This window comes from Scyliorhinus torazame, chromosome 21, assembly GCF_047496885.1.
Source record: "Scyliorhinus torazame isolate Kashiwa2021f chromosome 21, sScyTor2.1, whole genome shotgun sequence".
NCBI classification, from domain to species: domain Eukaryota; kingdom Metazoa; phylum Chordata; class Chondrichthyes; order Carcharhiniformes; family Scyliorhinidae; genus Scyliorhinus; species Scyliorhinus torazame.
Genome location: NC_092727.1, coordinates 9,365,472 through 9,389,065, shown reverse-complemented (window position 1 = coordinate 9,389,065; position 23,594 = coordinate 9,365,472). Strand labels below are relative to the sequence as shown.

Here is a 23,594-nt window from a genome sequence, read left to right as displayed (position 1 = left end):
GGGTGCAGAGGAGATTCCCCGGGATATTGCCGGGCTGGAACGTTTCAACTATGAAAAGAGGCTGGTTAGGCTGGAGATGTTTTCCTTCGAACTGAGAAGGTGGGGGGGGGGGGGTGCAGATCGAGGTGTACAAAATCACGAGGGGCACAGATAGGGTAGATAGGAGGAAACATGTCCCCTTTGTAGAGGGGTCAATAACCAGGGGACATAGATTTAAGGCAGGCGATTTCAAGGAGATTTAAACTTTTTCACCCAGAGGGTGGTGGGAATCTGGAACTCACTGCCTGATGGGGTGGGAGAGGCGAAAACCCTCAAAACATCTAAGAAGCATTAAGATGAGCATTGCAACATCATAGCATACAAGGCTATGGACCAAGTGCTGAAAAATGGGATTAGAATAAATAGGTGCTTGATGTCCAGCACAGGTAAAATGGGCCAAATGGCCTCGTTCTGTACTGTAAAACTCGATTACTTTATTACCCTGTGACACCAAACATTAACTTGTCCTTTCTCTGAATGCTGACTGCTGTGTGACATATTTCCAGAATTTGGCTATAGTCAGTTTATTTGCTGCTATTGTTTTGCACAGTTGCCTGATGAGGAGGATCCAACTCACAGTTCTGAAGAATGGTCATATTCAACTCGAAATGTTAACTGTGTTTCTCTCCTCAGATGCTGCCAGACCTGCTGAGTATTTCCAGCATTTTCTGTCCTTATTTCAGCATCCAACCTCTAGCATCAATCAGTCCCACCAATTAAGGATGGACAATACAAGCTGGCCAAGCCACATTCCGTGAAAGAATAAATGATGGAAAACTACTCTTTCCAAGATTCAAAAATGGACAAGGATCGCTTCTCGGTCTTTTGGCTATGATGAGCGTGGGATCATGTGTAATGCCTGGATCTGGTATGTCTCTCTCGTGACCATGAATTGGATTCAATTTGGGTTGGTTTTTGGAGCGGGCAGGGAGCTGGATTGGGGATTTGCCCCTGTCCACACTCTGAGCTCTGGCTTTGTAACTCTGATCAAGTAATTTTTTTTAATGGACAAGGAAGCAGGAGGAATCCTAACTTGAGTTTGCATGTTCAGTTTGTTGCCAAAGAAAATTCATGGAAAACATTAATACCCAATGTCTACACTCAATTCGGGTACAAGTGTGCAGAACCAACCCAATCAACATCACCTAAACAGATTATCAAGTCATTTAAATCCTGGAGGTAGTGACTGTTTAAACCCCGGGGTTATGATCTCTTTAAACCCCACAGTTAGTATCTCTTTAAATCCCAGGGTTACTATCTCTTTAAATCCTGGGGATAGTGTCTCCTTAAATCCTGGGGTTAATGTCTCTTTAAACCCTGGGGTTACTATCTCTTTAAATCCGGGTATTACTGTCTCTTTAAATCCTGGGTTAGCGTCTCTTTAAATCCCGGGGTTTCTGTCCCTTTAAACCCCGGGGCTACTGTCCCTTTAAGAGTGAACAGCCGATGGTTCTGTCAGTGATGTCACGTGTCAGGCGACTCTGCAGCCAATCGCCGCCGAGGAGGTGATCTGTCGCAGTGAGTTAATCCCCGCCCCCGAGCTCTGATTGGTCACTAGAAAAGCCCCGCCTCCTCCGGACCCCGTCCCCATTGGCTAAAGACCAGGCCGTCCGGCCAATCCATAGCGAGGTAACGTCCGGCTGCGAGCTCCGATTGGCCGAGGAAGCTGTCACAGCCGGGGGGCGGGGCAGGTTAGGTTCCTTCGCAACCGCGGGGCAGGCGCTGCGCGCCAAAGACTTTCAATCAGCCCGGAGCTGAGGCAGGTCCGGCAGGTAGGAGGCGAGCGGCTTGCGGTCCGGGGCCCGCGGTAAACATGAGGCCGGCCCGGGGAGCCGCCGGACTGGAGCGCCCCCCCCCCCCCCCCCCCAGTGGTCGTGCCCTCGCCCCCGAGGTTGAAGCCACTGCAGCACCGCGGGAGTGCAGCACCGCCGGAGGGCATTGCCCTCCCGATCCAAGCCCACACCAGCTGCACTCCCAGCTGGCTCCCCCCCCCCCCCCCCCCCATGTGCCGTGACAATCTGTCTGGTGGGAGCGGAACTTGGTGGAGAAAGAGGTGCAAGGTGCTATATGAATGCAGGTTTTTTGTGATGTGTTTGATTACCAATGCAAAACAGCAGGGGGGAAAATGCAAGTAAATTGGGACTCAGTGGAGCTAAAGCCATTATTTTGTGTAAGCTGGCACAGACCAGATGGGCTGAATAGCCGCCATCTGTACGGTACTACTGTTCTATGTATTCTACGATTGCAGTAAGAAGTCATACAACACCAGGTTAAAGTCCAACAGGTTTGTTTTGAATCACTAGCTTTCGGAGTGCAGCTCCTTCCTCAGGTGAACGAAGAGGTGAGTTCCAGAAACATAGAACATACAGTGCAGAAGGAGGCCATTCGGCCTATCGAGTCTGCACCGACCAACTTAGCCCTCACTTCCACCCTATCCCCGTAACCCAATAACCCCTCCTAACCTTTTTGGACACTACTGGCAATTTAGCATGGACAATCCATCTAACCTGCACGCCTTTGGGCTGTGAAGAAACCAGAGCACCTGGAGGAAACCCACGCAGACACTGGGAGAATGTGCAGATTCTGCACAGACAGTGATCCAGCACGGAATCGAACCTGGCACCCTGGCGCTGTGAGGGCACAGTGCTATCCACTTGTGCCATATATATATATCGAGAAAGACGATCATATTCTGTGATAGGTGATTGTTCCATTGCTTGCTGTTGTTGCATTCTACCTAGTACCCTGACTGGTATTTATCCCTCAGCCAGCATTGCTGCAACAAATTTTCCTGTCTGTCTATCTCGGTTCTGTTGGTGAGGTGTTGCTATATGCAAATTGATGGCTGCATTTTTTTTAATAAACAAACTCAACGCTTGACGGATTATATACATGTGAAGCGCTTTGTGATATCGTCTGTGAAAGGTGTTACTGTAAATAATAGTTATCTGTTTCTGAACACCCTTTGAACCTGAAAGAATTTGGGGCTTTCAATCCTGCTCAGTGACATAAAATCCCAGCTATGTTACTGAGAGGCGCATGTAGGAGACACGACAGGCAATTTGTCCACTGCAAACAGCAATGTGAAACTGACCAGGTAATCTAAGAAACTAATTCAGGGATAAATATTGGCCAAGACGCCAGACCCTGTGGCCCCCCCCCACCTTCCTGCTGCTCGCTGATACACATTGGCTCCTGGTCCAGCATGGACTCTATTTTAAAATTTGCATCCCAGTTTTCTGTGACGAGCGTGAGAATGAATGAGATGAATATGGGGTATTTTAGGCTGTATAGCGGGACAAGGCTGGGATGCCCCTTGTTACCATTGTTGTTCGCGTTGAGTCCTTGGCGATTGCGCTCCGAGGTTCGAATGAGTGGCAGGGGATTGTGAGGGCGGATAAAGAGCACACGCCGATGATTTATTGTTGAATGGGGTGAATTATGGATTTGTTGGGAAATTGGAGCTCCCAAATCTGTTGCATTACAATTGGGCAGTGAATGCCGAGAAGGTGAGCTGGGGCAGAGGGGATTGTCAGACTGGGTTAGGCTGGAGGAGGGCCCTTGCCATGGCCCTGCTTCCATTTTCCCCGGGAAGCCATATGAGCAGCCCCGTGATAAAGTCATCAATTAAAATTTGGGACCAGTTGAGGAGACACTTTAAACTAGGGCAAATGTCAGTATTGACCCCAGTATGTGGGAACCATAGGTTTATACTGGGGGGGGGGCGGTGGAGAAGGAATGGAGGGGGGGGCGGTGGAGAAGGAATGGAGGGGGGGGGCGGTGGAGAAGGAATGGAGGGGGGGGGCGGTGGAGAAGGAATGGAGGGGGGGGTGGAGAAGGAATGGAGGGGGGGGTGGAGAAGGAATGGAGGAGGGGGTGGAGAAGGAATGGAGGAGGGGGTGGAGAAAGAATGGGTGGGTGGGGGGGGGCGGTGTGAGTGAGGTTCCAGCTACCGAGAGGGGGGGGGTTTAGATACTGGCAGGTACGGGACTTTACGTGGAAGAACTGCCCTTGTTTCCTTGGTTGCTGGAGTATACATTGTTAGAGGAGTTGTTGGCCCTGGACGAGTGGGGGGAGAGGGAAGGGAAAATTGAGGGTATCATGGGTGGTTGGGGGAGAAGGGGATGGTGCTAGTGGAAGGGATCAAGCGGAAGTGGGAGGAAGAGTTGGGGTGGGGATGTTGGAGTGAAGTAATGCGTTGGATCAACTCAACCTCCTCTTGTATGAGGATGAGCCTTCTACAGTTTAAGGTGGTACATAGGATTCACATGACTCCAATCCAGATCAGTAGGTTTTTCCCAGGAGTAGAAAATGTGTGGGGGCTGGCAAATCATACTCCTCTGTTCTGGGGTGTGAAAAGCTAGACAGCATTTGGGAGGCGGTGGACGAGAGCTTGTCGGGGGTTGTGGGGGTTAGGATGACACTTTGCTCTCTGGTGGCAGTTTTTGGGGTGTCGGAGGCATCTGGTTCTGCAGGAGGGGAAGGGGCCGATGTTGTGGCATTTACATCTCTGAAAGTCCGGCAACATATTATTGGACTGGAGGTCTGCAGCGCCTCTGGGGCTCGTAGTGTGGTCGGGTGATTTGCTGAAGAAAATAATCCTCACAAAGCAGAGGTTTAAATGGAATATATTTGGAAAACAATGAACTGATCCTGTGTATTTGTTCTATCATTTTTGCACTGTATAGCTGATGGATCTCTGCTATGCCCCTTGGCCTTCAAATAACACAAGGCAAATACTTGTGATCAATCAAACAAAGAACAAAGAAAAGTATAGCACAAGAACAGGCCCTTCGGCCCTCCAAGCCCATGCCGACCATGCTGCCCGTCTAAACAAAAATCTTCTACACTTCTGGGGTCCGTATCCCTCTATTCCCATCCTATTCATGTATTTGACAAGATGCCCCTTAAACGTCACTATCGTCCCTGCTTCCATCACCTCCTCCGGCAACGAGTTCCAGGCATCCACTACCCTCTGTGGGGAAAAAAACTTGCCTCGTACATCTCCTCTAAATCTTCCCCCTCACACCTTAAACCTGTGCCCCCTAGTAATTGACCCCAACCCTGGGAAAAAGTCTCTGACTATCCACCCTATCTATGCCCCTCATAATTTTGTAGACCTCTATGAGGTCACCCCTCAACCTCCGTCGTTCCAGTGAGAACAAACAGAGTTTATTCAACCTCTCCTCATAGCTAATGCCCTCTGTAGAGGGTTCCATCTCTGCTACTCCACTACTGGGCCGATATCTGGGGTTTGAGTATCTGTGTGTGTCTCTCTCCAGCTGGCACTGAAACTTCAGAGGCCAGGGGATGCCGCACTGGGACACCTCCACAGGAGAGAGCACTGAATCAAGCCTGCCGTTTATCCCTAACCGGAAGCCTGAGGCTTATATCACACAGATATCCAGACCCCCACCAATGCCCAGGTGATTCTCTCTCTTGCCGGTGGTACAACACCCACCCGGTTCCTACTTCGCTGGAGTAGCTTTCCCAAGAGAGAGAATAGGACACTGCTGTTTATTACCTAACCAGCAGCCTGTCCTGAGTGAACGGGTTCGAATCGTTCAAGATGACCCTAGATTTTCGACCCCGGAATTAAGGTGAGGAATATCTTAACAATGACTTGGTCAGAGATCGCTGGTGAGAGATTGAAGAATTTAAACGACTCCAATTATCAGCAAATCGAGGTTTATTGCAAAACCCAGGTCAAAATCATCAAACAGAAGAAATTATAATAAAATCTTAAGCTCTAACACAAACTAAGTCTATTCAGGAAGTACTATAACGGACACAACGTAAAATCTTATTGTTACACAATTTTAGCAATGGCACAAAACACAAATCAAGCCCCCTGCCCCAAAGCCTCAACCACTATCAAAGTCAAGGGAGTTTCGCAAGCTGCTGCAGGGTACTTACGGTCACAGGCTGCGGGAGGTCAAGTCGAAGGTGGAGAGGTCAAGCCAAGAGACCCTCAATCGAAACACAGCCCCTTTTATATTGAATTGCCTGGCTTTTTCCTGCGTTCGGCCAGCCCCTTTTGCATTGAATTGGTAAGGTTTAAAGTTCCCGCTGGTCCCGCCCCCTTTGAGCCGGTCAGACCTGTCGAATTCTGGGTTCTCCTTGCAGGTCTGCTCCTTCCAGCCAGGCAGACCTGTCCCGATTTGAATTTGGCGCCGACTCCGCCCCCTCCACCCAGTGAGTTCCTGCCGGTGGCTCCTGTCAAGATTGAAGTACCTCCCCCAGGTCCGCCTCCAACTTGGTTTTTTTCCTACCGTTTATCTTCAAGGGCTTTTCCAGCGCAATATACTGAGCCCAGACAGTCTGCTTTTTTAGATAACAAGGTTAAGCTCTCTTGTGAAGATTTTCAAAGTCTTCCATCTGCTCCGGAGATCGCTGCTATTCTCACCTCGCTATGTTGATGGGGTGTTGATTGGATTCTGCTCTGGTGGAGGCAAAGTCATTTACATCTGCATGGGGCTATGACCATCCCATTGTCCTGCTTGCAGGCAGGCCCCTTTGTATTACCATGCCCCTTTATCTGTGTTTTAATCTTATCTAGTTGTCTGGCTCCTTCTTCCTTGTAGCTCCTGGGCCCCTACTCAGCTCAGCGGACCAAGCCTGCTGGGAAATTTGGTTACGTTCCCTTGGCTGAAAAGTGTCCAGTTTACAGTCTCTGGGTTTTATTCTTGGGCAGTCCAAAAAGGGCCGAATTGCCCGAAAACCTTACACCTTCATACCAGGCAACATCCTGGTAAATCTCTTCTGCACTCTCTCTAAAGCATCGACATCCTTCTGGTAGTGTGGTGACCAGAATTGAACACTATACTCCAAGTGTGGCCTAACTAAGCTTCTATACAGCTGCAACAAGACTTGCCGATTTTTATACTCTATGCCCCGGCCAATGAAGGCAAGCATGCTGTATGCCTTCTTGACTACCTTCTCCACCTGTGTTGCCGCTTTCAGTGACCTGTGGACCTGTACACCTAGATCTCTCTGACTGTCAATACTCTTGAGGGTTCTACCATTCACTGCATATTCCCTACCTGCATTAGACCTTCCAAAATGCATTATCTCACATTTGTCCGGATTAAACTCCATCCATCTCTCCGCCCAGGTCTGCAAACTATCTAAATCCTGCTGTATCCTCTGACAGTCCTCATTGCTATCCGCAATTCCACCAACCTTTGTGTCGTCCGCAAACTTACTAATCAGACCAGTTACATTTTCCTCCAAATCATTTATATATACTCCGAACAACAAAGATCCCTGCACTGATCCTTGCAAAACACCACTAGTCACAGCCCTCCAATCAGAAAAGCACCCTTCCATTGCTACTCTCTGCCTTCTATGACCTAGCCAGTTCAGTATCCATCTTGCCAGCTCACCTCTGATCCTGTGTGACTTCACCTTTTGTACCAGTCTGCCATGAGGGACCTTGTCAAAGGCCTTACTGAAGTCCATATAGACAACATCCACTGCCCTACCTGCATCAGTCATCTTTGTGACCTCGAAATTTAGTGAGACACAACCTCAAGTTAGTGAGACACAACCTCCCCTTCACAAAACCGTGCTGCCTCTCGCTAATACGTCCATTTGCTTTCAAATGGCAGTAGATCCTGTCTCGAAGAATTCTCTCCAGTAATTTCCCTACCACTGACTTAAGGCTCACCGGCCTGTAGTTCCCTGGATTATCCTTGCTACCCTTCTTAAACAAAGGAACAACATTGGCTATTTTCCAGTCCTCTGGGACTTCACCTGAAGACAGTGAGGATCCAAAGATTTCTGTCAAGGCCTCAGCAATTTCCTTTCTTGCCTCCTTCAGAATTCTGGGGTAGATCCCATCAGGCCCTGGGGACTTATCTACCTTAATATTTTTCAAGACGCCCAACACCTTTTTGGATCTCAATGTGACCCAGGCTATCTACACACCCTTCTCCAGACTCTACATCCACCAATTCCTTCTCTTTGGTGAATACTGATGCAAAGTATTCATTTAGTACCTCGCCCATTTCCTCTGGCTCCACACATAGATTCCCTCCCCTGTCCTTCAGTGGGCCAACCCTTTTGTTGGCTACCCTCTTGCTTTTTATGTACGTGTAAAAAGCCTTGGGATTTTCCTTAACCCTATTTGCCAATGACTTTTCGTGACCTGTTTTAGCCCTCCTGACTCCTTGCTTAAGTTCCTTCCTACTTTCCTTATATTTCACACAGGCTTCGTCTGTTCTCAGCCTTCTAGCCCTGACAAATGCCTCCTTTTTCTTTTTTGACGAGGCCTACAATATCTCTCGTTATCCAAGGTTCCCGAAATTTGCCGTATTTATCCTTCTTCCTCACAGGAACATGCCGGTCCTGAATTCCTTTCAACTGACATTTGAAAGCCTCCAATGTGTCAGATGTTGATTTACCCTCAAACATCCGCCCCCAATCTATGTTCTTCAGTTCCCGCCTAATATTGTTATAATTAGCCTTCCCCCAATTTAGCACATTCATCCTAGGACCACTCTGATCCTTGTCCACCAGCACTTTAAAACTTACTGAATTGTGGTCACTGTTCCCGAAATGCTCCCCTACTGAAACTTCTACCACCTGGCCGGGCTCATTCCCCAATACCAGATCCAGTAAAACCCCTTCCCTAGTTGGACTATCTACATATTGTTTTAAGAAGCCCTCCTGGATGCTCTTTAGAGACTCTGCCCCATCCAAGCCCCTAGCACTAAGTGAGTCCCAGTCAATATTGGGGAAATTAAAGTCTCCCATCACAACAAATCCTTTCTAAATCTGTCTACCTATCTGCTCCTCTATCTCCCGCTGGCTGTTGGGTGGCCTGTAGTAAACCCCCAACATTGTGACTGCACCCTTCTTATTCCTGATCTCTACCCATATTGCCTCGCTGCCCTCTGAGGTGTCCTCCCGCAGTACAGCTGTGATATTCTCCCGAACCAGTAGCTCAACTCTTCCACCCCTTTTACCTCCCCCTCTATCCCACCTGAAACATCTAAATCCTGGAACGTTCAGCTGCCAATCCTGTCCTTCCCTCAACCAGGTCTCTGTAATGGCAACAATATCATAGTTCCAAGTACTAATCCAAGCTCTAATTTCATCTGCCTTACCTGTTATGCTTCGCGCATTAAAACATATGAAATGAAATGAAAATCGCTTATTGTCACAAGTAGGATTCAAATGAAGTTACTGTGAAAAGCCCCTCGTCACCACATTCCGGCGCCTGTTCGGGGAGGCTGGTACGGGAATTGAACCATGCTGCTGGCCTGGCTTGGTCTGCTTTAAAAGCCAGCTCTTTAGCCCTGTGCTGAACCAACCTCTATATGCACTTCAGGCCACCAGTCCTGCTGTTTTCATCAACATCTCCCTGTCTGCTCTTCCTCAGAGCCATACTGGCTCTATTCCCTAGTTCTCCCTCAATTTTTTCACCTTCTGACCTATTGCTCCAGTACCCACCCCCCTGCCATACTAGTTTAAACCCTCCCGTGTGACACTAGCAAACCTCACAACCAGGATATTTATGCCTCTCCAGTTTAGATGCAACCTGTCCCGGAAGAGCTCCCAGTCACTTATCACAATCGCTTAACAGATTGATCTGATATTCTTTTCTGTTTATATTAAGGGAGCTGTAAAGGTGAATGGGCAGACAACGCTGTTCAAATAGTGACCAGAGGGGTCTCTCCGAATGTTTCCATGTTAATCAGTATACTGCACAGGTCAGTCCAGTCAGGGTCCTTATGAATGGAGTCCTGAGAAGTATTGACAGTGAATCGATTTATTAGGTGATGAACTAATTAGATCTCTTCTTTTGGTTCACAGCTTAGGCCATGGATATCGTGCTGCATTACACAGACTACTATTTTTTCACACCATACGTGTACCCCAGCTCCTGGTCAGAGGCTGGTGCTCTACGTCAGATAATCAGCCTCCTAGTTGTAACCAATCTGGGAGCTGCTGCAATCTATCTCCTCTTCGGAATGTTCAGCTACTATTTCATTTTTGATCACACACTGAAGAAACACCCACAGTATTTACCGGTAGGTGCTGTAAATAATCTTATAAATAATCTTTATTATTGTCACAAGTAGGCTGACATGAGCACTGCATAGAAGTTACTGTGAAAATTCCTTCGTCACCACACTACAGCGTTTGTTCGGATACACTGAGGGAAAGTTCAGAATGTCCAAATTACCTAACAGCACGTCTTTCGGGACTTGTGGGAGGAAACCGGAGCACCCGGAGGAAACCTACGCAGACACGGGGAGAACGTGCAGACTCCGCACAGACAGTGACCCAAACGGGAATCGAAACCGGGTCCCTGGCGCTGTGAGGCAACAGTGCTAACCACTGTGCTACCGTGCCCCCCTGGACTCTATGTCCCTGTGTGTGTGTGTGTATTGCGGGAGGGGGCTCGTTTTCTCTTTTTTTTTCTCTCTCGCGAGGATATGTATGAATACATCATTATTCCAAACAGAAGGAGCCAGTTTCGGCTCCTCGAAAGAGTTATCCAATTAGTCCTGCCCCTCCTGCTCTCTTTCCCCCTAACACTGTAAATCTTTCCTTTCTTTAACCATAAATTCAGATCATAGCATGGTCAGTTAAAAAAGAGCAGCGATGGAAGCTTCGATATCACTTATGAGTAAACCTGTTGCTTTGTTGGCAATTCAGCGGATGAACACATGAAATGTCATAGCTTTGCTGCACCTACAGCCCCACAGCATAACTATTTCTGACTTGAGTCACTGTCTGCGCAGTCTTCATGTTCTCTCCGTGTTTGTGTGGATTTCTTCCGGGTGCTCCGGTTTCCTCCCACAAGTCCCAAAAGATGCGCTTGTGAGGTGAATTGGACATTCTGAATTCTCCCTCCGTGTATCCGAACAGGCGCCAGATGTGACGACTAGGAGCCTTTCACAGTGACTTCCTTGCAGTGTTAATGTAAGCCTACTTGTAACACTAATAAAGATTATTATTATTAATTCTCCTTGTTTACCATTTACCTGACTATCATTGGCCACCTCCTCCGAGATGACCTACCGCCATGGTCACCAAGCCCTTCAGTTTGTGGATGACAGCTGCATGATGGCTCACTCTGTACAGGACATGCAAAGGAAGCTTGGCGTTTTCAACATTTCCTACGAGAGGCTTAGCCTTTCACCAAGACGAAGGCCCTTACCTCGGCCAGATGAGCATCCCCCAAGCCATCCATGTAGACGGAGTCGGCTCTGCAATGTGTGTAGCACTTCCCATACCTCTAAAGCCACCTCTCCACCTCTGGTGAGGAAGTCCAGTATCGAGTCAACTTCTTCAAGCTGCACCACCGTGTCTTTGATAACAAGGACCATTGGAAGTCCACCCTCCTCTACTGTAGTGAATCCTGGACTGTCTTATCGATTCCACACTAAGATCTTTGAGAACTTCCATCGGTGGTGCTTACAATGAATCCTGAGGATCAAATGGGAAGACAGCTGGACCAACGTTAGCATCCTTCATGAAGCTGGGCCTACCAGCATCGAAGCCCTGCTCCTGCAGAACCAACTCCAATGTAGAGGCCATTGAGTCTGGATGCCCAGAAACCGCTTCCCTTGGCAGATTCTCCTCTTCTAGCTCTCCATTGGCCAATGCTCAGGTTTCAAAGGATGCGACTTTTTTTTCCACTATTTAATATGGTAAATCCTGTTCTTTGTGACTTTATTAGTTAAATCTACTGCCTTACTACTTACTGCGCATTGCTATTAATTAGGGAAACCCGCAGGAGGCCTCTCCCAACCGCACCACGCTCTTGCTCGCGCTCGACGAGGCCGGTAGATCAAGCCCAAATGTTGTGCAAAGTGCCGCTGATGTTGATATCTAAATAAAACCGAGAATGCTGAAAAAACTCAGCAAGTCTGTAGAAAAAAATAGTTAATGTTTCGAGTCTATTTGACTCCTCATGAGTTGTGCATGTGCCTCGATATTTTTGGAAGTAGAGATAATTCAAGTAGTTTGTGTGCATATTTTTAATCATTCTTTTCATCCTCCCAACCCCTCTAGAATCAAGTGCAGCGGGAGATACAATACGCTCTGAAGTCGATGCCTTGGATGAGCATTCCAACAGTGGCATTGTTCTTTGCGGAAGTCCGGGGGCACAGCAAATTGTACGACAATATCGATGATTCCCATTATGGTAAGCTTACTTATCAAAAGATTCAGTACATGGAAATAGTTTCTCTCGCCACAGATGGTGTCCAGTGTTTTCTGTTTTTGTTTCAGATTCCAGCATCCGCATAATTTGCTTTTATCTTCGTGTTTAATTCACTGCCACTTCTCTTCTAGGAATGTCTACCCTGAAGAAATACTGCTCTTCTCTGACAGGATTTTCCTTTGTCTGACTCAGCCTGGCCACCTTCATTGCTTTCCATTTCCCTCCTGGTGTTTCACAAAGTGTTTACCAAAACTCACTTTCACAGTCCTATTTCCTTCCTCAGCAACGGTCTCCGTCTCGCTCCACGTGGATTACAACTCCAATCCCACCCTCCATTTTTGAATCCACCCAGGACTGCTGTTCTCGGTGCATCGTGAGATCTCCGCTCAGTGCCATGCGTCGCCATATGCATACACTCAATATCTCTCTTACTCCCGCCTCTCTCCACAGATACATGCCAGACCTGCTGAAATTGTCCAGTATTTACAGTTTTTGTTCCCGATTCCAACATTCACAGTAATTGGCTTTTAACAATACTAAAATACCTGCAGGGGAAGAGAAGGAGGTCCAAACTAGGATTTGTAGCTTTCATTCCACCTAATGCATGCCATATGGAGGAAGTCACCCCCACCTTGACTCTGTGACCCATGAGTGTGATACTTGCTAGCTGTGTGCGCACATGAAGACCTGGGTTATCTGTATGATTTATATCTAGAGTCTCCCACCCTAATCCTGGACTTGTTGTTTGATCAGGTTGGTTTGGTGTGATCTTCAGTATGGTCTCCTTCCTCTTCTTCACGGACATGTGTATCTACTGGATCCATCGGTTTCTTCACCACAGGTTCTTTTATAAGGTAAGGTACACTTGGTGTTGGATGGCAGGTTTTGGATTTACAAGGCGTCGCAGGTTTGTTGTACAGATAACAAACGAGAAGTGATTTGAAAATAAGGGTTAGATTTAATTGTCACAATTAGATGAACATTTCAATGTTGTATTGATCAAAGGGAGGGAGATACTTGGACATAGACAGCTTTGATTTCATAATATCAAACAGCACAGAAGATCATTTCTCCCATTGTGGCTTTTCTAGCTCTTTGAAAGAGTTACCCAGTTAGTCCTATTTCCCCTACTCTTTCCTCAAAACAATGCAAGTTTCCTTCTCACATATTTATCCAATTTCCCTTTGCAACTTCTGCATTGCCCGAAAGGGTTTGTGTCAAGAACCTGTTACTAACTTTATTTCCACTTCTTGCGTTTAAAAATGATTTTTTTTTCCACCATTGCAGCTAACTCTGCTTTAGGTGCAGAAAGATACTGAGGGTGGGTTTGGCTAGACGATCAATGGAAGACTTGTCCAGTAAACTCAAAAACTGCATGCCTTTTATATTCATGTGATCACTAATGTGAAGATCTTTGTAACTTCTCCCAACAGCATTTACACAAGCCCCACCATATTTGGAAGATTGCAACCCCGTTTGCGAGTCATGCGTTTCATCCTGTGGATGGCTTCCTACAGAGTATCCCATATCATATCTATCCCTTCCTTTTCCCGCTACACAAGCTGGTCTACCTGGGCCTGTACATCTTTGTCAACATCTGGACGGTGTCCATTCACGACGGAAACTACCGAGTACCTAAGGTCCTTGAGGAGGTCATCAATGGCGCGGCGCATCATACCGACCACCACCTGTACTTTGACTATAACTACGGGCAGTATTTCACGCTCTGGGACCGAATCGGAGGCTCCTACAAATGCCCCTCGGCCTTCGAAGGCAAAGGACCACATGATTACCTGAGGAAGCTGAAGGCCGAGGGAAAGTTGTGTGGCAGCTCTTCCTCCAATGGCCAAACGTCCAATGGAAAGGTCTGCAAAGAGGAATGAGTACCTCCCATTCCCTGATGTTGCCCGTGCTTTGTCCCAGTGGCACGCACACATCTTGTCAAGCGCAAAAGGAATGACGCCTAACACGGGCTCCGATTTACTGCATGTTATCACTACAAATGAGATCTTTTCAAAATATGCAGCAATAAAAGACTAGTTGTAGCTCGTGTAAAGTCACGTGAATCCCCACTTCACTCTTTTTGCAGATTGAAAATACTTTAAAATTTCTGCTGATGGCTACTTATATGTAGCACAGGAGATGTGCAAATTAGGGCTGGCATACTACTGAACTGAATGATTTCTCATTGCCGTGCACAACACTAGGGTACAGGTGATTCTTGTTTTAATTATGAGATATTTTAACAAGATTAAATTGTTTGCTGACGAATCTGGATTATTCTGATGTTTCTCAGCAATTTAAATCATACAGTTTCTGTGCTGTACCACCTTTGTGTTTGGAATGGTTCTGAAATAAAATTATGCATTGTTTTTCAATGACGGGTAATCAGAAAATGGTTTCCAAATATGGTAAATATGAAATGAAATATTATTGGAGCTTAGGTTTGTACCTTTAAGTTGTCCTGTTTAATGTTTGCTGCCTACTTTATATTGTATAATATTATTTCTTTGGTCATGTGATCGAATATAGTGTAAAATGCCATTCTGCTTTAATGAGGCAGAATTATTTTATCTGTAACCTGGGAGGTAATCCTGCTGTAGGTCTAGCTTCCAATCCAGTGGGAGTTGTAGGTCTAGCTTCCAATCCAGTGGGAGCTGCAAGAATGTTAAATGAATTTCAGGCAGCCTTAATCCAGTGCCCATAACACAAAACTGGCCTCAATTTGTCGTTTCTTTGACTTTCTCACATAGTAAGGCCTTAAAGTGCATCATGTAGGGTGCATCATTCTGTGAAACTGGACAGGTCACTGTAGACATGCTGCACCTGCCTCAGGTATGAAGGATGGAATGTATTCTTATCTGTGATGTTGACATATCTAACAAACAGATTCACACAATTAAATCACAGCCTTTACCTTATCTGATCATCTATATTTATGCTTTTGGGATCATGCAGGAATGTTTAAATGAATAATTTTGCCAAGTTTCCAGGTCAAGGTATTAGAATCCGATCAGTGACGATGGCAGCATAGGTAAAGCATTGTAAAGAAGAGGGAACCTTAGGGAGAGACTGCCAAAGCTTGGGAAAGGCATAGCCACCAATCAGGGGTATTCAAGGGGTCAGAATTGAAATTGCACAGAGACCTAAGAGGATTGTGCAGCTGGAAGAAGTTAAGAGCGATAGGGAGGGTGGGATTTGATCACAATGAGAATTTTAATATCAGGCCATTGACGGACTGGAAGCCAACCTGGGTCAAGGGGAGGAGGTGGGACAGTGGTATTGTCACAGGGTTCGTAATCCAGAGACCCAGGTTACGCTCTGGTTCGAATACCACCACAGCAGATGGTAAAATTTGAATTCAGTTAAAAAAATATGGAATTAAGTCTACTGATGACCACACAAGCATTGCTGATTGTATAAAAAAAAAAAAATCTGATTCCCTAATGTCCTTGAAAGGAAATCTGCCGTCCTTACCCAGTCTGACCTTGCTCCACACCAGGCACAAGAGCTCGGGACTGATTTTAACTCTTGTGTAAGTGGATGGGTTTCGAATGAGTTAAAATCTTACCCCTGGTGTACAATTCAGTGTTACATTGTGGAGAGTGTTGGAATTGTCAAGGCTGAAGATAATAAAAGCATGGATTAATGTTTCATCAGCAAATGGACTGAGACTCTGATGGAAGTCCGATACACAGTGAGCGGTTAATGCACATGGAAAATACATCTTGTCCAGTAATGGTAGCAGGCTTTTTATCTTGCAATAATTGAAGCTTTGGATCAGTGATCAAGATTATTTGGGAAAATTGCTGTTTCTCGGTTCAAGTCTGTAAAGGGAAAAGTTGTGATTTAGATAAATGCAAGTCATGACAGAATCCAGAGGTAATTGGGTGGAAACAATGCATCTGTTTAACCATGTGACAGAAAACAAAATGTTCAATATTTGTAATGATGCTATACTTATAAAATTTCCTTGCTCATGAACAAAAGTATTACTGCATTTTGTACTTAAATCATACAGCATGATTTCAACTTCATGGGTCTCTGAACACACTAATGAATCTTCTGGGCAATGTTTGTTTTCTGGCCTTGTATCACCTTTGGTTCAGTAGGTTGCTCACTCTCCTTTGAGTCAGACGGTTGGGGGTTCAAGTTCCTCCGACAGAAATCTGAGCACATAATCCAGACTGCTGCTCTAGTCCAGTGGTGAGGGAGTGCTGCACTGTCAGAGGTGTGCTGTCTTTTGTTGGAAACATTTTAACTGAGTCCCATTCTGCCTTAATTCTTGGCTGAATGCCAGAGATCATGTGGCCCTATTCAAATAAGAGCTGAAGTATTTTAATTGATGTCCAACATTTATTCCTCGACCAACGTCACTGAACAGATTATCTGGCCACAATCACATTGCTGTTTGTAGGATCTTGGTGTGTGCATATTTGTTGCCATGTTTCCTACATTAATCAATTTTAAAATTTGTTTGTTGGATTGTTAGATGTGCTTTGCAATAGGAAATCTTTCTTTTCCCCAGGAGCTCAACCTGGACCTATCGTCCTACAATCTTCAGCCTGTTAGGAGAGTGAGTAACAGTCCATGTCACTTCTCTCTCCTAATGTCTCACCATTCTCGTAGGCTATTTCACATGGTGGGACTTTGTATTGAACCTTGATTGAGATTAATGGTTTAATATTGGTTGGCCATTCAACTAGCGAGGGGCATCAGAGTTGAACTCAATCCTATATTAATGGGACTCCCAGCACCAGCTCAACAGCAATTAGGACCATCTTCCATTTCCCCTTGTAGTCGCAGGCCACCTGCAGCCAATTCTAAGACGATGCGCTCTATGTACAGTTCAGGATCACGTCATGAGTTAACGACCAATTCAAAAGACCAAGCACAAGAGCTCGGGACTGATTTTAACTTGTGTAAGTGGATGGGTTTTGAATGAGTTTAAAATCTTATCCCTGATATACAATTCGGGGTTACATTAATAAGTCCGGGACAATGAAAGTGCTGACTTAGTCACATTAAACATTTAATAGAATCCATCCCTACAGTGCAGAAGGAGGCCATTCGGTCCATTGAGTCTGCACTGACCCTCCGAAAGAGCACCCAACCTAACTATGAAACATTTCAATTGGTGGAGGAGTCCACAACGAGGGACCTCAACTTATAATAAGAGCTAAGCCATTCAGGTGGCATCAGGAATTAATACTGTGGCTACCAGAACAGGTCAAAGGGCAGTGGAAATTTGCAATTCTCTCCCCCCAACAAGCTGCTGTGACTAGTTTTATTGATTTTTCATATATTGTAGTTAAGAGCAATAGAGCCAAAGTGGGTAGGTTAAGTTTAGATGCAGGTCAGCTATGATCGGATTGATTGTGACTGCCCTTGACGTCAAGGCAGCATTTGACTGAGTGTGGCATCAATGATCCTGAGCGAAACTGGAGTCAATGGGAATCGGGGAAAACTCTCCGCTGGTTGAGTCATATCCGGCACCAAAGGAAGATGGTTGTGGTGGTTGGAAATCAATCATCTCAGCTCCACTGCAGGAGTTCCTCAGGGTAGTGTCCTCGGCCCAACCATCTTCAGCTGCTTCATCAATCACCTCCCTTCCATCATAGGGTCAGAAGTGGGATGTTTGTGGATGACTGCACAATGTTCAGCACCATTCACGGCTCCTCCGATAATGAAGCAGTCCATATCCAATGCAGCAAGACCTGGACAATATCCAGGCTTAGGCTGACAAGGGGCAAGTTACATTCGCACCACACAAGTGCCAGGCAATGACCATCTACGAGAGAGATCAAACCATTGCCCCTTGTCATTCAAATGCATTACCATCGCTGAATTCCCCCACAATCAACATCCGGGGGGGGGGGGGGGGGGAGTTACCATTGATCAGAAACTGAACTGGACATTAATACTGTGGCTACCAGGGCAGGTCAAAAGCTAGGAATCCTACGGCGAGTAGCTCACCTCCCCAAAGCCTGCCCACCATCTACAAGGCACAAGTCAGGAGTGTAATGGAATACTCTCCACTGGATGAGTGCAGCTCCAATAATATTCAAGAAGCTCAACACCATCCAGGACAAAGCAGCCGGCTTGATTGCTCCCCCTCCCACAAACATTCAATCCATTCACCACCGATGAACAGTGGCAGCCGTGTGTGCCATCTACAAGATGCACTGCAGGAACTCACCACGTTTCCTTAGGAAACCCCTTCCAAACCCATGAATGCTACCATCTAGAAGGACAAGAACAGCAGATACCTGGGAACACCGCCACCTGGAGGTTCCCCTCCAAGTCACTCACCATCCTGACTTATATTGCCGTTCCTTCACTGTCGCTGGGCCAAAATCCTGGAACTCCCTGCCTAACAGCACTGTGAGCGTTTCTACACCTCAGGGACTGCAGAGGTTCAAGAAGGCAGCTCACCACCCCCTTCTGAAGGGCAACTAGGGAAGGGCAATAAATGCTGACCTAACCAGCATCCCATATATGAATTTTTTTAAAACAGACATGCGGGGCTGAATGGCCTATTCCTATATGCCTGAGCCTTCCACTCCAGTTACTATCGTTCATGACACTATTTGATAATGATATTAATTTGATTAATGCTACTGTTCGTTACCACATGACCATTTTGTACATCCCAGTTATTATTATTCTCTGGTTTTATGCTGCTGGTCCCACACTTTTTAGGGTTTGATGGGACTATAACCCAAAGGGCTAACCGATCGCTTCTTCCCACAAATGCTGACTGAAGAACTTCTGTCATCATCTGCCTCTTTTGTAGACTTCCAGCGTCGCCAGTCTTTTGCTTCTGGCTATTTCGCGAAATTCATGGGAAGTGATTTTAAGATGGTTGAGCAGAACTCGGATTTATGAACCTGATGGATTTTATACCTCAACTCCACTTTCACGTCTGATCCCCATTTTCTGCGATTCCCTCAATGCCCACGAATCATACCAGCCTCTGCCTTGAATGTTCTGAACATCACAAACCTCTGGGGTAGAGATTCACAGTGAGGAGATAACTCCTCAGTTTGGTCCCATAGGGCCGACTCAATATCCTGAGACACACCCTCCGTTCTAGACTCGCCAGCCAGAGGGTGGGGAAAACAGCCTCTTGGCATCGACCCTATCAAGCCCTCTGAGAATTGTAGATGTTTTGATATTACTCTTCATTCTTCTAAATTCTAGGTAATATTGGCCCGTTCTTCACAGGAAATCTCACTCACCCAGGAATCATCCTGGTGAACGTTGATTGATATCTTTTTGACATAGAAATGGGTACACAGCGGTTACATCACTGGAATAATAATTCAGAGAACCAGGTTGGGGACGTGGGTTCAAATCCCATTACGGCAGCTGGTGGACTTTGAATTCAATTAGTAAAATCAGGAATTGAAACTAGTCTCAGTAATGGTGAGCAAGGCTGAGATTTTCTGATCCTGATCCATGAAGCCATTCTGGATGGATATTCATAAAAATTTATCTGGTTCACTTAAACCTTTAGGGAAGGAAATCTGCCGTCTTTACCTGGTCTGGCCTACACGTGATCCAGACCCACAGCAATGTGTTAAACTCTTAACTGCCCTCTGAACCGGCCGAGCAAGTCACTGAGTTCAAGGATGACTAGGGATGGGCAACAAATGCCGGCCTTTCCAGCGACGCCCTCATCTCGTGAAAGAATAAAGGAACCACAACCCAAAGATGTGCAGGTTAGGTGGACCAGCCACACAAAATTGCCCCTTAATTGGGAAAACAAAATAATTGGGACCTCTAAACTTATTAAAAAAAGAAAGAATAAAATAAAATATGTTCTAAACACTTTGTATTGGTCTCTTTCTGTTGGGGGAAAATATTAGTCATCTCAACCCTATTTTCCCCCTAACTGACCAGAGAACAGGGGCAGCACTGCTGCCTCACGGCTCCGAGGTTCGATCCCCGCTTACTGTCCATGTGGAGTTTGCACATTCTCCCCGTGTTTGCGTGGGTTTCGCCCCAGCCACCCAGAGATGTGCAGGGTAGGTGCATTGGCCACGCTAAATTGCCCCTTAATTGAAAAAACTGAATTGGGTGTTTAAATTTATTTTAAAAAACTGACCAGAGAACACTCAGAGTTTCTTTTCACCGATTTATTCAAGTATATGAAGGAGAGCCGCATCCACAAAACAGCATACGTGCCCCCTGAACCTTACATTACATCAAGTCTTATATATTTTCATTATTTCGCAGTTATTGGCATATACCAATCAAAGGTAGACACTAAATGCACTATCGTCTTTAACCTATTACAATTAGTAGCCCGACGAATGATGCTCAATATACATGCTTATCTTTAACCAATTGCAGCATCTATACGCCTAATTACAGTATACAATCACTAACAACGCAAGTCTCCATGATTCTACTATCCAGTCATTAGCAAACATGTATCCAAGGTCCTTAACCGTTATCTTGAGCATTGACCTGTGACCCCCCCCCCTTTGTGGTCTACCAAAGTTCCTCTTTGTCCATTGTTCTTGTTGTTTTTTCACATATCCACAGTTTCCCATCTTACAGCTGTCGGCATTTTTTTCTCTTCCCTTTCTTAATCGGATCCATCTTTCCCCCTGCGTCCTGCAATTTGTATTAAGTGTTGTACCTTAACAGTGCTGCGTATAGAGTTGCTGTTTCCATTTCTATTCTGTCTCCATCTTGAGGCACCCATTGGCAGTGCAATGATGGAATGGGTGTGAAACCCTTTCACTTAGCTTGACTAACTCTCCAACTGTGGTAAAATCTGAAGACGGCAGACGCTGACTGCTTAGGGGAGGGCTGTGGCTAATTGCTTCACTGCCAGTTCCAAGATGATTTCCCCGCTGAAGCTTCAAGTGATGTACATGAGTCTGGAAATAGTCTTAATCAGAGAAATGTGCTGTTCAAACCCAAAAGGACAATTCACACCCACACCCTCCACCAAAACACGTTATTGATGCCTCATTAACGAGGTTGATTTCGGTGGGCTAAACGTCCTACTTTCCTGATTCCAGAAGAGGATAGGACAGAAATAAAAATTGGACAGCACCTCTGGCAGAGCAGCACCCCCTCAGTACTGGACTTTCTACTGTATTTTCCCAAACTCAAGACGTCCCAAAGTGCTCCAGAGTCAATGAAGTGCTGTTTTGAAGTGTGGTCACGGTTGAACTGTATACAGAACAAATACCCGCAAACAGCAATGTGATAAATAGTTTTGAGGTTTCTGCTAAAATCCATTTCTACAGTCCAAGTTTGTGCATTTGGCAACTTGTATTTGGCTTTTCTGAATAAAGTCTGTGGCTGTTTAGTTACTGTTAGTGCTATTTGTCTCCTATTATTAATAACCAAAGGTATTTGTCAGTATTTTAGTCTCTGGGTGAGGTTTGGTTGAGGAATCAATAGTGTCCCAGGACAACTGAGAGAATTACCCTGCTCTTCTTTCAAATCGTGTAGTGGAATCACCTACATCTACTGTCAAAGGCAGAGGAGCATCAGTTTAACATCTCATTCGAAAGGTGTTTAATGCTCTTTCTGGAGAATCTGTTTCACTGATTTTTTTTCCCCCAAAACAATTTATTCATAAAATACCTGAAAGAATACTCCAAAACATTTCAAAATGCTCATTACGGAAAGTGGAATAATATTCATCTTTTCATCATTGGCCACTCTAACCTGCCCCTTTCGTGTCCAAAAGGTTGCGTGGGGTTACGGGGATAGTGGGTGGGTGAGTGGCCCTAGGTAGGGTGTTTTTTTGGAGGGTCAGTGCAGAATTGATGGGTCGAATGGCCTCCTTCTGCACTGCAGGGATTCTATGATTCTGTGAACTGCGATAGGTGTGATGACTGTTCGGTATACAGTCATAGAACATAGAACATTACAGCGTAGTACAGGCCCTTCGGCCCTCGATGTTGCGCCGACCTGTGAAACCACTCTAAAGCCCATCTACACTCTTCCCTTATCGTCCATATGTCCAATGGGGTATACACAGTTTCCAGCCCCTCGGTGCACTGTGGCTGAAAGACCTTTCCCCATTATACCTTTTCAGTGGCTGCCCCAAGTTTCAGTGTGTCCCTCAGCACGTAGTCTCGGACCCTGGAATGTGCCAGTCTGCAACACTCAGCACTCCGTCACGGACAACTCTTTGCGCTGGAAGACCAACAAGTTCCAGGCGGGCCAAAGAGTGGCTTATCCTCCAGGAGCAGCTGATGTTCGTCTCGGTGAGAGTCCCTGGGAACAGCTCGTAGTGTCCTACGTCATGGAGCTGCTCGGGATGAACCCGGACAAAAACCACTGCATCTCTAGCCAGACCTTCTTTGCAAAGGTACATAAAAGAAGGAGGTGTATAACCAGCTCCCCTCCCACTGCCCCCCCCGCGCCCCCCCCCCCCTCCCACGCCCCCCCCCCCCACCCGCGCGCACCCCCCCCCCCCAGCTGTGCTGAGGATAGTGTGAAATGGTGCAAAGAGTTTGGGTGCGAATGAAGGATCTGACAGGCGCTTAGAAGAATCATAGAAGTTTACAGCATGGAAACAGGCCCTTCGGCCCAACCAGTCCATGCCGCCCAGTTTTTACCATTAAGCTAGTCCCAGTTGCCCGCACTTGGCCCATAATCCTCTATACCCATCTTACCCATGTAACTATCTAAATGCTTTTTAAAAGACACAATTGTACCCGCCTCTACTACTACCTCTGGCAGCACATTCCAGACACTCACTGAGTGAAGAAATTGCCCCTCTGGGCCCTTCTGAATCTCTCCCGAATCTCTCCCCTCTCACCTTTAACCTATGCCCTCTAGTTTTAGACTCCCCTACCTTTGGGAAAAGATGTTGACTATCTACCTTATCTATGCCCCTCATTATTTTATAGACCTCTATAAGAGGTCTATAAGACCTTTCCCTAAGCATCCTACGCTCCAGGGAAAAAAGTCCCAGTCTATCCAGCCTCTCCTTATAACTCGAACCATCAAGTCCCGGTAACATCCTAGTAAATCTTTTCTGCACACTTTCTAGTTTAATAATATCCTTTCTATAATAGGGTGACCAGAACTGCACACAGTATTCCAAGTGTGGCCGTACCAATGTCTTGTACAACTTCAACAAGATGTCCCAACTCCTGTATTCAATTCTCGCCACCAGCCAAGCTACACCTTGGTGCTTGTTGAAAGTTCTGCCGATGTGTCAGTCTGTCCGATGACATTGGCAATCTGCTTGGGGGACCATCTGACAGGATCCACCATGCCCTTTTTCCGGAGGGCATCAGGAACCTGACGTGCAGATAATTAAATGGTGCCAGGTTCCTCCGGAAGTTTGCCAAGAACCTCCTTGTGCTATTTTAAAGTGTGGCGAGCATTC

The 23,594-nt window shown here is 46.2% G+C and overlaps 1 protein-coding gene across 2 annotated transcripts; it reads left to right on the top strand.

The window, feature by feature from the left end:
- The first annotated feature begins 1,721 nt into the window (after positions 1 to 1,721).
- On the top strand, positions 1,722 to 16,212 carry sc5d (sterol-C5-desaturase). Of its 2 annotated transcripts, XR_011937426.1 has the most exons (7): positions 1,722 to 1,811; positions 9,662 to 9,755; positions 9,859 to 10,076; positions 12,070 to 12,202; positions 12,974 to 13,074; positions 13,654 to 14,823; positions 14,854 to 16,212. XR_011937426.1 is itself a non-coding variant. In XM_072486472.1 (6 exons), exons 3-6 carry the CDS (start codon positions 9,867 to 9,869, stop codon positions 14,101 to 14,103), a joined length of 894 nt encoding a protein of 297 aa, XP_072342573.1. In that variant the 5' UTR covers positions 1,722 to 1,811; positions 9,662 to 9,755; positions 9,859 to 9,866; the 3' UTR covers positions 14,104 to 16,212. The 2 variants fall into 2 exon arrangements, 1 of the variants encoding a protein (XP_072342573.1); XM_072486472.1 differs by having other exon boundaries at positions 13,654 to 16,212.
- Positions 16,213 to 23,594: the final 7,382 nt, after the last annotated feature.

Coding starts and splice junctions, on each gene's coding strand:
- sc5d (XM_072486472.1), top strand. CDS start 9,867: ATGGATATCGTGCTGCATTACACAGACTACTATTTTTTCACACCATAC. Junction 10,077..12,069: donor AACACCCACAGTATTTACCG/GTAGGTGCTGTA, acceptor CAACCCCTCTAG/AATCAAGTGCAGCGGGAGAT. Junction 12,203..12,973: donor TATCGATGATTCCCATTATG/GTAAGCTTACTT, acceptor TTGTTTGATCAG/GTTGGTTTGGTGTGATCTTC.